Source organism: Centruroides sculpturatus, unplaced genomic scaffold (genome assembly GCF_000671375.1).
Source record: "Centruroides sculpturatus isolate CEXI.00-Female unplaced genomic scaffold, Cexi_2.0 scaffold2809, whole genome shotgun sequence".
NCBI classification, from domain to species: domain Eukaryota; kingdom Metazoa; phylum Arthropoda; class Arachnida; order Scorpiones; family Buthidae; genus Centruroides; species Centruroides sculpturatus.
This window is the reverse complement of record NW_019387006.1, coordinates 1-14,433: the sequence shown is the minus strand read 5'-3', so window position 1 is coordinate 14,433 and position 14,433 is coordinate 1. Positions and strand designations below refer to the sequence as shown.

Genomic DNA, 14,433 nt, shown 5'->3' with positions numbered 1-14,433 from the left:
CGGCAACCGTTTCCGTCGACGGTTTCCGTCATCCGTTGCCGCATGTGGGTACCAGGCTTTACTGATATCACAGGTCTACTAAGTAAGCACTTTTTAACACTTTCAATTGAAACAATATTGTAAAAATTAAATATAAATTTAAAAAATTTTTGCATTGTAAAATATATTTTGATTACAACTTCCGTCTACAAGAAAAAGTTGCTTTTATATTAATACAAAATAACAAAGTTTCGTTTAAAATACCAAATTTACGAAAGCTATTGCAAAATTAATGTATCTTTTCGAAGTTTGTTACATGATATAAAAAAATTTCCAGCAACGAGTTGCATGACTTTCCTGGCGGAAAAAAAGCTATAACACTGAAAGTTAAAAAATTGTGTGTGGTGCCATCTGTTACGAGATTTTATTTAAAAATAACTTTTATATTATGAATTATTGTAAAATGGCAAAAAGCATAATTTTGAGAATAGAGACGAGTATTTAAAAATATTGTAAATACCTAAAATTTTCATTAAGTCTGATTCCACTTGAGATATGACACGTGATTCCCTTCAATCTCTCTACCCTTTCGAGTTTCCTACTCCAAACTTTAATAACATGAATGCCCCTTATATAAAAATTACCGTGCCAAATTTCGTTTCTTAATCTGTACCCATCTTAAGATATTAAACGAAACATACGCCAACAAACACACGAACACAGCTACACACCTACACATAGACACACATACCGGGAATATCCCTTTTTGACTTTTGGATTCAGAGAGTCTGAAAACGTCAAGATTTGCCAAAATACCGGAGAGCGGAATTTTTTACGATTACAATACTTTTCCAATGTTGTATACTTAACAGCCTGGAAAGTAAAATGGTTACTTATATAGAACCATAATAAGAACTGAGAAATCTTCACTAATAACAAAAGAAAATAGATTTTATTTTACTCAAGGAAGGTATTAATACCCTACGTACATGAATTTGAATTGTTTACTTTGTTAAAATTGTTAGAAAATAACTTATAAAATATTAATAATTATTATATATTGAATATGTAACTTTATTATTCTTATTGTGCGTTAAACAACGTGCTTAACATATAACAACCAGAGTAAACGTAATCACAGGAGTATATATTCTTAATAACCACACTACTTCAAAACAGATTTTTTTCTGATTGTATTTATAATATATATTGATATAAACTTTAATGAAAATAAAAGAAAAATTATAGAGCTTCTTGAAATATTTAAACAGAATATCTGTAAATATAATTATTTAGAGATATTCTCTTTAAATATTCACAATGTTTTTAAGTGTATACGAATTTCTGGTCTAGACCGGAAATTCGTATACAGTACAGTTAATCAGAGACTCCTGCCCTAAGGTTCCCCTCTAAATTCTCCTGCAATTTTCAAATTGCAGCCCAAAAACGTGAGAATGTAGCCTACACATTTTCTTAACATTCGCTTCAAATCAAGCGTGTACTTCTTAAAAGAAAGCTTTAAAAGTCTTACACATTTCAAAAGATAAAATCCCTGGTGGAATCGAACCCACGCCTTCAAAATGGCAAACTAACGAGTGACATATTACCGATTTGGAGTCGACGTTATTCGAAACAACTTTTTGCAATATTTTATTGAAAGTTAGAATAATGTAATAATTAATTTTCAAAACTACATTAAATCAAAGATTCGAATGCAATTACATCGTTAAATTAAACTTTACTTTCATTATCTCTTCTGTCTACTTCTACTTATCACTGGACAGAGAATAATTTGTATGAAGTAACGAACTTCCCTTCTGGCTATAATATTAAATTAATTAAAAAGTTGGTAACTCATTAACGTAATTAATTAAGAAGCATTAAAATTCTTTGCTCGGCCGACCGTATTTTTGGTTACATTTTTACGCAGCCGGTCGGTTACGTTTTTCCGTCGATTCGTGTTAGCATCTATTAGAAGAGTGAAAGAGTCGCCATCTGCCGGCAAGAATCGAAGCGAATTTTTTTTCTTTTCTTAATAAATTATATATTAAAACTTTATAATTATATAAAATAAATTGTTTACAGTTTAAAAGTTAATAAAAAAATTATTTGATAACAATTATTAAATATTTAGCTATGAAAGTTAACGAGTTTTTTGAAAGTAAAGATAAAAATTGAAGTCATTGCACGGGATTAAAACTTAATCGAAAATTAATTAACTTTTTAAAAATAAATTTTTCTAAGTATCGATTTATTTTATTCGATTTTTCTTTTTTTCTCCCTTAAGTAAAACTCGCCGTTAGATGTCGCTCCTGGCATGAGATCAGAAGAGGGGGCTCATCACTTGTTGATCAAAATACCCAATAGTATCCAATACTGTATCATGTTCGATAGAACTATGAAAGAAATATTTCGCTTGAGAAAGGTACGCCATTTTAATTAAAATAAATAAATAAAATTACTTATATCATTCTTCAGGCGCGCATTATATACGATTACATAAGTTGAAATAATACAGTAATAATAAGTTCACTTAATTTAAATATTAATTCTATTTACGACCGCTAGAGGACTACCGGGATCGATTATCGATTTCCGATCGATTCTAATAAGTGTGATATTGTGTTTTTTTTTCTTTTTCGTTCCTTTAAGACTAAAGAGGTGTCCTGTTGCTATAGCAACGGATGGTAAACAATCTTCCATGATGAAACGTATATTCCGTTAAGTCGTATATATGTAATTTTTTTTTTTTGTAATTTAAATTTTGCATGTTATTACTTGGTATATGATCTATTATTGCATTAATACTTGTTACGGCACTGTTTGTAACTGTTTAAACACGTAAACAATACTTAAAAATGAATAGGTGTGAGTCAAATCATCATTTATTGTTGGATAATTCCTTTGTTTAAAGCCTGTTAAGCGCTTTCAGAGATTACGCAAATTATATTTTTGTTTCCTTTATTATATAACAATTGCGGGTAGAAACAATGAGAAACTGAGTGTTATGAATACAAATTGTGCGATAATTTGTAATAAATATAACGTAAATTACATTTATTCATATACAGACTAGCTTAAAAGTCAGTTAACCATGTTTTGTTCTGTAAATACGAATCGTAAACTAAGTTAAGAACAGCGGTTTAATTAGGTATATTTAAGTACTTGAATAAGGCAGCAGTTTAGTCTTAGTGGTTAACTGACTTTTGAACCGCCCTGTATACTAATTCTATTAATCAGAGTTACACTTAAAATCATTAAATTTATTACTATTAAGTAGTTTATACAGCGGCTATGTCTATGAAATTCATTGTCATGTCTAACGATTCAATTTAAATTTTTGGAGGTGATAACAATTAAAATTTATATTTGATTGTTTGTCATATTTATTTTTTTACTCGTTAAAATTTTGTATTTTGTTTATAATATTTGAGTTTCGTTGGATCTTATCGTTAAAACTGAAACAATTCCAAATAAAATTGCTATTTTTTGCTTATTTTATTAATTGCTGGGTGATTTACACTTGCTATTGTTGAATTTAACAAATATAACGTTTTCATTCTGTGTAATACTTTTGCTTTTTGTTTTAATTTTCAATATGATATATTTTTTCTTGAATTTTTATATTGTAACCCATTAATTGGCTATTTTGTATTTTTATATTAAAAGTCCAAATATTTTTTCTCTTTCCAGCATAAACAATGGAATTAAGATACATGCTTCTGGTTCTTTATTTTATATGTTAGGTACTAGTATAACTGGTCTAATTGGACTTTCTTTTTAACTAAGTCTTGTTACATCGAAGGGATTCACTCCCTACACAAATTCGTACGTACTAAAAAGCCTTTATTGTAACCTCAACCTGTTAAGATCAAGATTACAATAAAGGTTTTTAATAGGAATTTAAGGTCGAGGATACAATAAAGATTTTTTTAGAACGAATTAGAACTCCCTTCGATATAACAAGTCCTAGTCAAAAATAAAGCCCACGTAGACAAGTTATACACAACATAAACAATGGAAATTTCTCACTGTTAATGTTCATAATAATCTTAATTATTGAAATTGTTTATATAAATTAAAACGAAAATTTATCATCATTTATCATAGACAATTTCATATTATCGTTTATCGAAATTGAAAAAAACACTGCACTTAATTTTAACATTTACTAATTTATTTATAATGTTACAATTAGTTCCAATTAATTATAAAAGTAAACGAGCCCAGAACACTAGAAGTAACATAAAAAGCAGAATTTAAACACGTAATGTAAATTCATTCATTTCAGTCGTTTAAAATAGACGAATTAAAACTGGAAATGCCATTTATTAATAAAGGGTGGTGGCCCAAAATTCAGCCAACAACATTCGCATTCCATATACGCTTTGGAATACGAATCGCAAAGTTAGTTTACAAACAAATAGAATATATTTAAATATCTTCAGCGGTTACCTAACTTTTGGACCAACCTTTACATTAAATAAATTTATGAATTTTTAAAATGTAAGCTGTAAAATATCGAACAATATGTTACCATTAATTAATTAATGTAAATCATTAATTGCATAAACAATATAGACTTTTAATAATTCAATATTGAAGAAGTATCAAAGTGGACCCAGATAAAATTAGAAAAAAATCTAAAAGATAAATGTAGTATTTTCAAATATATTATGAGAAAGGAGCAACGTTATTCATTCGCTTGTGACACTCCTCCCGGGTAAAGGTGGAAGAGTAGAATATTGATGTATGCAAGGAACAGACTCGCATGTGCGAATCAACGCTAGGATCAACCGGTGGGCGACTTCCAAAAATCGATTACAAATTTACCAAAAGAAAATACAACTTGCTCTCTTCTCACTTTATATTCTGACATTCTCGTCACTTTATTTACATTTTCTTTCGCCTGCTTATATTTATTCGCCTCCAATCAAATGCCTCTTTTCTGAAATAATATAAAACTTATCAACAACTAGACTAAATTTCTAATCTGCAGGGAGGCCCAAACAATTGTTCACTCACTATATTATTCACTTTATTATTCACTTCATCCTGCTATTGAATCGCGGCTAGAAAGTTTCTGTCCTGTTTTAGACTATTCTAAAAAATTATATACTTCGGTTAACCGATTTTTGGGCTACCTTGTATATCATTTATAAAACTGTGTTTATTGTAATGCTTGTAATATATAAATTTTAAATATTTTCGTGCGCTTTTTCTGACCGTAAATGTAATTCGTGGTGAGTTTAAGGAGAAAAAATGGGACAATTTACGTCGCGGGGACGAAAAGAAAATGCATTTTTATTGTCTGTATTTTACACTCATTTGCATAACGGCCAATCGCAGAACGTTCTTTTCGTTTATTGACATAAAATGTATTTTATATTCATGCAATTCTGACAAGGTTTCCGCCTATAAAAAGTTGGGAGGAAGCACAAGGAAAAAAAATTGAAATTTTCTATACTTTATAAAAATAAGTGTCGACAATATAATCTGCATAATTTACTATTATTGAAATATCTACTTTCTCCACTGTTCGATTCTGTTTTCGTTTTTCAGATAATGTCATCGCCATGTAAATTAGACATTAGGGATTTGATATGTGATGAAGAAATAGAATCGGTATTAAAGGCGTCGCCTCATAATTTATATTTAACTCGACATCCGAATGTTCCTGATAATGTAGAAGTAACAACAACAACAACAACAACAGTATTGTCTGGGCTGCAAAATCCCGCATTTGTTAAAGACACCGATAATTGTTCAGGTTGCAATTGCGTTTAAATTGAAATTAATTGTGGGGTTTATAATTTAAAACCAAACTACTTCTGTTAAACTTTTTTTTTTTCAGATAGTGATGCCATGAAACGATCCACATCAACCGAAGATATAAAAGTTTCTGAAGATGATTTTAACGAAATTATCGCTCTGAGGCCGATGGATGGAAGAAGTAAGTGTACAGACAGACGGACGGTTTTATATTTTAGTGACTAAACCCTAAAACTTCTAATTATTATTGCGTAAAACGCTTTCGGAAGTTAGCTTTAGTTCTTCGTTTATTTATGTAATAAAAGCTTAATTAATTATACGAAACATTTAGCCAAACTTTTGGCCTAGTTTCGAATTTTTCGCTGTCGATATTCGTATTTTAACACCTTCCAAAAACTTCCCGAGTTACCGTAAATGTGGCTTCACTGCATTGCGGCTAAGCCAGTAGGGAAAGACGAAACTCAGGCGTCGATCGATTTCCATCCGCATCTGAATAGAAGTGATGTAGAAGGATGCTGTGGAATAGATGGGAGAAGGGGACAGCGTACAGCCATGATTACAACTTTTTTTCTCTCTTGTTTAAAAGATATTACATCCGTTATTATCACCTGTTTACCGATACGTGAGTTTATTTAACAGTATAAGCGTATAGAAGGTATAGAAGTCGTTGTAATTATTAAAGATAATGCGTTGTTACAGGTACACAATCAGATAATTTAGAAGAAGATAAAGAGGAGATCTGGAGTAACACAGATGGACAACGACCAAACAATTTTGTCGAAATAATGTCTAAAGTTGATAATCAAAATAGGAATCATCTCGTTCCCGAATCGACTTCCGTATCTTATCAACAGAATCATTGGTTAGTTGTATTTGTAAGTTATAATTTATATATTTACGTCTCCAAATTAAATAATACATGATAAATTACAGTTTAAAATTCCTATCTTCGAGATAATCTATCATTTTACTACTTAATATTTAAACTAACTACAATTAATCTATAAATAGTTGTTTATTAATTTTTAATTCTTGAATTTTCTCCTCTAAGCCGAGAAAGTGTGGTTAAACAGTAATTAAGCTTCTCGACTGTTGTTTAACAATATTCACGAATTAGTTGAATATTTTATTTCTGACACCCGCTTATACATAGACGTAAACATTTTATTAATGCTTGTTTATAGAACAGTTCAAAATTTATACGTACTTACTGAATTCTTTAAAAATTACAAAATTAATTAGTTTTGTCTGCACTTTGTGAAATTTATCAATATATTTAAAGGAAAATATTTATTTAATTAAGTAAAAGAATAAACAGTAGATTTATTATAGGTCTGTACCAGTAAAATTTCATTATTTCCTCTTCTATCATTTTGATGTCTTGCAATATTGTCTATCTATATCCATTTCGATCGATCATTCGATACTTTCGATATCTGAAAATATTGTAAATAAATGCTTTATGTAAATTTTCAAAATATTATTTAAATATATTACACTAAAAATTAATTTAAAAAACCATTTCCAGGGCCGAAACGAATCGCGGTGCATACATAAGCCAAAGGATTCAAGCATTGACTCATGCATTCAGTTCGAGAGCTCAGAAAATCAAAGAAAAAATTATACAGGCTCCAATCCCTTCTCCCAGTGAGTTTGGTCATTATTAATTTATACAATTGTAAGAAAATCCTGCCAACCATTTTTATTTTAGCCCCATCTCCGGAAGAACCAGAAAATCAGCAAGGTCGCCCCAGACTCCAGTCTTTGATACAACACGAGGATGATCCACCTGCAGACGACAGCTGGTTGGACGAAATGGTGGACGTTTGGTGCTGTCAATTAAAGCGTCGTTACATCCCTACGTTTCCTAAAGTCCTGGATCCTCAAAGTGAGTAAAATGCGGATGCTACGGGAAATGAAAATGAAGATGGTGTCGTAAATCTCACCTTTATTTTTCCTCAGGCAAACTTTACATATCTTGGCTACTGATAGTTACACTTTGTTACTTGTATAATGCTTGGGCCATCTTTCTCAGGGCTATTTTCCCATATCAAACAGAAGAAAATCTTCCAATTTTTCTCGGATTCGATTATTTCTCCGATCTAACCTATCTTATAGACATCGTTCTGTTTAAAGTTCGTGTTCAATACCTTCACGATGGATTTTGGGTGGTGAGTTCGCTAATTTCATCACGAAATTTTACTTATTTGCAGATCATTTTGTAAAATATCTGATTTCAGGACGATCCTGTTATGACGAGGAAACATTATTTCAAAAAGAGCATGTTTAAGGTATGTTTCTGTATATAGATTTTCGCCATGAATTGTTTACAACTGACTTCAATAGTTTGTTCTTCTCTCAGATGGATTTGTTATCACTGTTACCGTTCGATTTACTGTATCTTAAATACGGAACTAAACCCTTACTTCGAATGCCAAGAATATTAAAAGTGAGTAAAATTTTTACTGCACTTTACTGTGTTTACAACAGTAAAATTTAAATTATAAACTTTGAAGATTAGTTAGTTTGATCTCTGATATGCTACGATAGCAACAACACGATGACCCAAAAATAAGGTAACCGAAATACATTGTACACTACACTTTTGTAAAAAGTAACTAATATGTAATTTTAAGGATAGGAAACAGCATTCACGAAATGTCTACATCATGTTTCTAGAATAGCTTCATCATTGGACACTGTTCGATTCTGTTTTCGTTTTTCAGATAATGTCATCGCCATGTAAATTAGACATTAGGGATTTGATATGTGATGAAGAAATAGAATCGGTATTAAAGGCGTCGCCTCATAATTTATATTTAACTCGACATCCGAATGTTCCTGATAATGTAGAAGTAACAACAACAACAACAACAGCATTGTGATATTGTGTTTTTTTTTCTTTTTCGTTCCTTTAAGACTAAAGAGGTGTCCTGTTGCTATAGCAACGGATGGTAAACAATCTTCCATGATGANCGAAATGTCTACATCATGTTTCTAGAATAGCTTCATCATTGGATTTAGAGGATCTTGAAACGCTGCAAGAAAGGGGGATTCTGTATTCGTATGGATGTTAGTGTCTATGTGGGGGGAGGACGATTTTGTTCACTCAATTTGAAGCTTAATACTCCCGTGTCTTTTGTCGAAAATTTCTAAAATTTTGCAGAGAAATTTGGGTATTAAGAGCATCGATGCTATTTAATTTTGGTAGTTAAAGATCGAGGAGTGGGAGAAAGAGGGGATCGTGTGTCGTATCTCGAGTGGGGTCAGATTTAATAAAGATTTTGCTTATTAGCATTTACAATTTTTTTTTATAAAACTCATCTTTACCCTCAAAATTAAGCTTTTTGCCACTTTATAATAATATAAAAAGTTTTTAAAATAAAGTCTTGTAAGAGATGACGCCACACACAACTTGAGCTTTTTAGCCGGGAAAGTTACACAACTCGTTGCTGGATTTTTATATGAAACAACACGTTACGTCAAATAAAATTATGCAATATCCACTTCACATAACTCTCTTGGCTACTTTTAATTTTTATATAAATTTTTAGTTGCAGACGTTTTGGGAGTTCTTCAATAGAGTCGATGCCGTTGCCAAGTCCCCTTACGTTATCAGGTAAATTGCTTCTTAACTATTTACATAGCAATCTTTTAAATGTCTAACAAAATGATCCCATCTTTGTCCATTCTAGAATCATCAGGACATTAATCTACATGATGTATCTGATTCACCTCAATGCATGTGCTTATTACGCAATGTCTTCTTGGGAAGGAATAGGTTCTAACAGTTGGGTCTTTAACGGGACGGGAAATGCGTAAGACGTGTTTTTATTGGAGTGATTAAAGTGACGATTGACACTTTTTAAATGTAAAATTTCCTTTTCAGTTACATTCGCTGCTTTTACTTCGCTACTAAAACAGCAACGTCCATAGGAAAGAATCCAAAACCCTTAAACGAATTCGAATACGGTTTCATGACCGTTAGCTGGTTAATGGGGGTTTTCATCTTCGCTTTTTTGATTGGTCAGGTTAGTACTTCTGGAAACAGAGGATTCTCCCGTAAATAATTGTAATTTATTCGTGTTTAATCTCGTAGATTAGAGATATTGTAGCCACGGCCACTCAGAGCAAAACGCAATACAGGCAGATGATGGATCAGACAGTTCAGTACATGAGAAATTTGAGTCTTCCCGAAGATTTACAAAGGAGAGTGAGATTGTGGCTCAATCATACTTGGGAACAGCAGAAAACTTTAAGTAAGATAAATTTTTATAACGTTTGGAAATTTGTGAGAATAAAATTCCTTGAATATTTTAACTTGATATAATTTATATTGAGTCAGAACACTTCGAAGATATACCAAAATGTTGTCTTTTAGTCTTTAATTTGTGGATGCAATTTTTAATCACTTTTAATTTTAAAAAATCGCGTAACTTTTGGTCTTGACAGGACGTTCGTGTATAGACAATAGACCTTTGGCCCTTAAGCTTTCCATATCCGGTCTCGATTTTCATCTATCTAACTCTGTTTCGTAGATTAGGGAAGAACAGACGGGCAATGGGAATGTATTGGTCTGCAATTTTCAAATAGCACAGTTATAAATTCCCATTGGCGTCCATCTGTCTGTTCTTCCTTAATCTCGAGAACGGAGCTATACAGACAAAAATCGAGACCAGATATAGAAAGCTTAATTTTTTAAATGAAATTATGATTAAAAATTGCATTCAGGCATTGCGACCGTGTCACAGTAAATAATTGTTCGTTCAATATTACAATTATTCTGATTGCTTAATTTTAACCTCAATTCTATTTGACTACTAAATTTTGTCCTATAGTTAAACTTCTATCCACTTGTCAATTGCTTAATTGTTTAAATTTATATTATTCAGTTTTTAAATTGTACATTAACTTAGTTTATATTGTTAATACTTATTTAAAACTTTGTTATGTGTTTAAATAAATTTGATTAATTTCATTGCACACAACAATGGACAACAAATTCTGTTCATCAAATATAAAATGCTACTCCAAAAATGCTCATTAATATTAAAATTTTAAGCTGATAATAAGATACAGCCTTTCTATATTTAGAATTTTAATCAAAGAGAAAACGTTTGATCTTCTGTTTAAAGATTATTGAAAGCTTATAACATTAATTAAAGTATCATTTTCTCTTGAAATACAATGAATTTATTCCGACCGTTACTACCTAAATTACTTTCTACTTATAATTTGATTATTTATTCATTTATTAATGTCAAAATTCGGCTCAAAAATATGCTGCAAGGAACAATACCTCTTTATTAGTTAGCAATGTTTGCGAGTGTAAAAAATTTCTAGCAGTGACAAACAGACATTTAACAAATTTTTCTGCTGATTAAACATTTTATAAACTGTCTACCGACATCAATTCGATATTTTCGTTTTTTTATTCTTAAAATAATGACTTTTTAAAGAATTTCATATAATTAATTATAAATAAGTTCAAAGTTTCAAATTTTGATAATACAGGCTTTAAAGATTAATAAATATATTCTGAAATAATTGGAAATATATTCATTGTTATGAACAGACACAGATCATCGCATTGTTTGTATATACTATGAACAATATATGTTAGCATAGCGTAAAATAATAGCTTATTCCGATATTTACCCTCTTAATTCAAAGTTTATTGTTCGTCGTAATGTCAGATTATGATAAACGATAGATAAAACAATTGAGCCATTAAAGTAATTATAGCTTCCTGTTTAGTTAATAAAGTCCGACGAAGGATTTTACGTCGATCTATCAAACAATATTTATTCAAAATACAATAATGGAATATTGTAATATCTATAATCTGTGTCAGTTTACTGATATAAAATAAATGCATTTTTAATTTCCCGGCTGTTATATATAACAGAGGGAAAGTATGGAGATTGGTCAAAAAATGACTCGGGACCTTGAAACGTCGAGAAATGCAAAAAATTCGTGTTTTTTTCTGTATTATGGATGTTAGCGTGTTGGGTGCACAATTTTGTTCACCCTTTTTGAAGCTTTTTGTCGAAAATTTTTGAAATGTTGTAAGGGAGGTTTTAGTATTAGGGGGATCGATGCTATTAAATTTGGTGGTTAAAGGTCGAGGGGTGGGGAGATAGAGGGGCTCGTGTGTCGTATCTTCAGTAGGGTCGGACATAACTCCTTCACACCAATACATCTATTAGACATGATAGAAAGTATAACGATACACTGTAGATTAATTCAGAGCTCGGAGTATTTCTAATCTCATAAGACGTAAGACAGCTGTTGGTAACAATCTTCACAGTTTTTGTTGACAGAAAGTGTTACCAACAGCTGTCTGTACGGTTGAAAATTTGCTCAGTTTTTTCTATTAAGAAACTGCTTTATGTCACAGACAATTGTACAGCTGTTGGTAACACACTGTACAATTGTTGGTGATACAAAGCAGTTTTTTTATTAGAAACAACTAAGCTAAGTTTCAATATAAGCAATAACACCGTAACGCTACTGTCGATTTTATGTACTTATTATTTATCTACGACTAATATTAAGCTTACTTATAATTTAAGTAAATGAAATTGTAATTTAAATATTTCAGAAAATTGTTTTTATACAACGTTTATGATTTATTAGTAAAGCAGTAGCTATAAAAGCTCTTCGTAAACTTAATTTTATTCACAAACTTCTAGTTAATTTCAAGAATGTCAAACTTTATCAATACTTACAATAGCTTTGTAATTTCTTAAATTAGATAGTTACGGTTCAGCTTTATCCACATAAATGCAAAATCTTTACATCCATAATTACATTCGTGAGATGTAACAAGTTACATTCCAATAAGCGTAGGATAAGTGAGGCTGGGATGGTGAAAAAGTTTCATTATTGTAAAAATAAATTTTACTTTAAAAAGCTTACCGAACTAGTGTCTGTCTTCTTATCGTTTCAAACAACACAATAACCAGTAAAATAATAGTGTTTTCCGAAAAACATATTCGAAAAAACAAAATGTAATTTCCTGCTAATTCGCTCTTAGAGGCGTGGTTAGCTGGTGAACAGTGTATTGATGAACACTCTCCCAGTCTACTCTGTTATTTTTTGACCGATTACAGGTTAAACTTATTATTCAAGCTTCTATAAAATTATATACAAGAAACAAAAGTCTTCCGCCAATCTTAACTTAAGACTTTCCAGGCTACGGTAAACATAAGCATGAGTAAAACGTTCTGCCAGTCAGAAACAGGAACATTCCATTTTTACTTTCCCAGCTGTTACAGGTTATATAACAGTGGGAAATTATGGCGATCGGTCTGAAAACGACCCCAAGACTTTGTTTTTGGGCTCAGGACATTTTGAAACGTCGAGAAATGCAAAACAATTCGGGGGTAATTTCTGTATGTATGGATTAGTGTGTGGAAGCACGATTTTGTTCACTCTGGTTGAAGCTTAATAACTCCCGTGCTTTCTGTCGAAAATTTCTGAAATTTTGCAAGGAGGTTTGTGTATTAGGGGGGTCAACACTGTTAAATTTTGGTGATTAAAGGTCGAGGAGGTGGAGAGATAATGAGGGGTCGTGTGTATCGCCAGTAGAGTCAGACTTAATGACTATTTTACTCGTTATTAATATTTACAATTTTGTATAAAACCCATCCCTCAAAGTTAAGCTTTTTGCCGTTTTATAATAGTTAAAAATATAAAATTTCTAATTAAATATGATAACAGATGGCGCCACCCAAATTTTAAATGTTACCGGGAAAGTTGAGCAACTCATTGTCGGTTTATTTCACTTACTTTTACAACAATAGCGCGTAAACAGCGCACATAGCCAGCATGACTTTCAGCTACCACAATATATTAATACGAGGAGCTACTGTTTAGTTTATAGTTCATACAGTAATTACACGTGTTCACCATCTCACCCTGATTTACCCAAATAATTTTCTTTCTTTATCTCTTTTATAAATAATCGCGTAATGTTAGGCAGAACATTAAAATAATGCGCTGTTTATTCACTGCGTTATCAAATATATTACTCATTCTATAAAATATTTATTTTTAATTATAATTTATGACTTTACATTCCTATTGATGAAACTAAAATATTTATTTTCAGACGAAGGTGCTATTTTGGATTCTCTTCCTCGCAAAATGAAAACGGATGTTGCTATTAATGTTCATTACAACACTCTAATTAAAGTTCAACTGTTTAAGGTAACTTTTATTTTTCTTCATCCTCTCATCGTAAATTAAAATAACACCAAGATCAGCATTAACATTATTTTTTATACTTCTCTTAATTATAAACAATTATAAGTCTTTTTATATACAGTACAGGATTCCGTGTGTTTTTATTAAATTTTATTCTTAATTCCACGACGTTAATTAAGTTATTTGTTCTCTGCTACTTTTTGCATTCTGGTTTATCTATTAAGAAGGTAATCCTTTCGAAACTGTTCATTTATTATCGTCGTAGATTAAGAATAGTGTGCAATTATAAATTACAAAATTACGAATACCTTCAATCATTAATACGTTTTCGTTTGCATTCAGAGATATCATTATTAAGCATTTAAATAATTCAACTTTCCGTATTATCATTTAGGCCTATATATCTAAGGTGTTTATTAATTGTTTGTGAATCTCTATAACTAAAAGTAAAGATTGATAAATTCTATTAAA

The 14,433-nt window shown here is 30.9% G+C and overlaps 1 protein-coding gene across 4 annotated transcripts; it reads left to right on the top strand.

Moving 5' to 3' along the window:
* Positions 1–2,309: 2,309 nt before the first annotated feature.
* LOC111616041 (cyclic nucleotide-gated cation channel beta-1-like) lies at positions 2,310–14,083 on the top strand. Of its 4 annotated transcripts, none has more exons than XM_023357478.1 (14): positions 2,310–2,404; positions 5,542–5,749; positions 5,834–5,932; positions 6,451–6,613; positions 7,280–7,398; positions 7,463–7,639; positions 7,714–7,922; positions 7,992–8,042; positions 8,114–8,200; positions 9,306–9,370; positions 9,447–9,569; positions 9,641–9,782; positions 9,851–10,010; positions 13,868–14,083. In XM_023357478.1, exons 1-14 carry the CDS (start codon positions 2,363–2,365, stop codon positions 14,002–14,004), a joined length of 1,782 nt encoding a protein of 593 aa, XP_023213246.1. In that variant the 5' UTR covers positions 2,310–2,362; the 3' UTR covers positions 14,005–14,083. The 4 variants fall into 4 exon arrangements, with proteins under 4 accessions (XP_023213246.1, XP_023213247.1, XP_023213249.1 ...); XM_023357479.1 differs by lacking the exon at positions 2,310–2,404 and adding an exon at positions 2,633–2,666; XM_023357481.1 differs by lacking the exon at positions 2,310–2,404 and having other exon boundaries at positions 5,721–5,749; positions 5,838–5,932; positions 13,868–14,081.
* Positions 14,084–14,433: the final 350 nt, after the last annotated feature.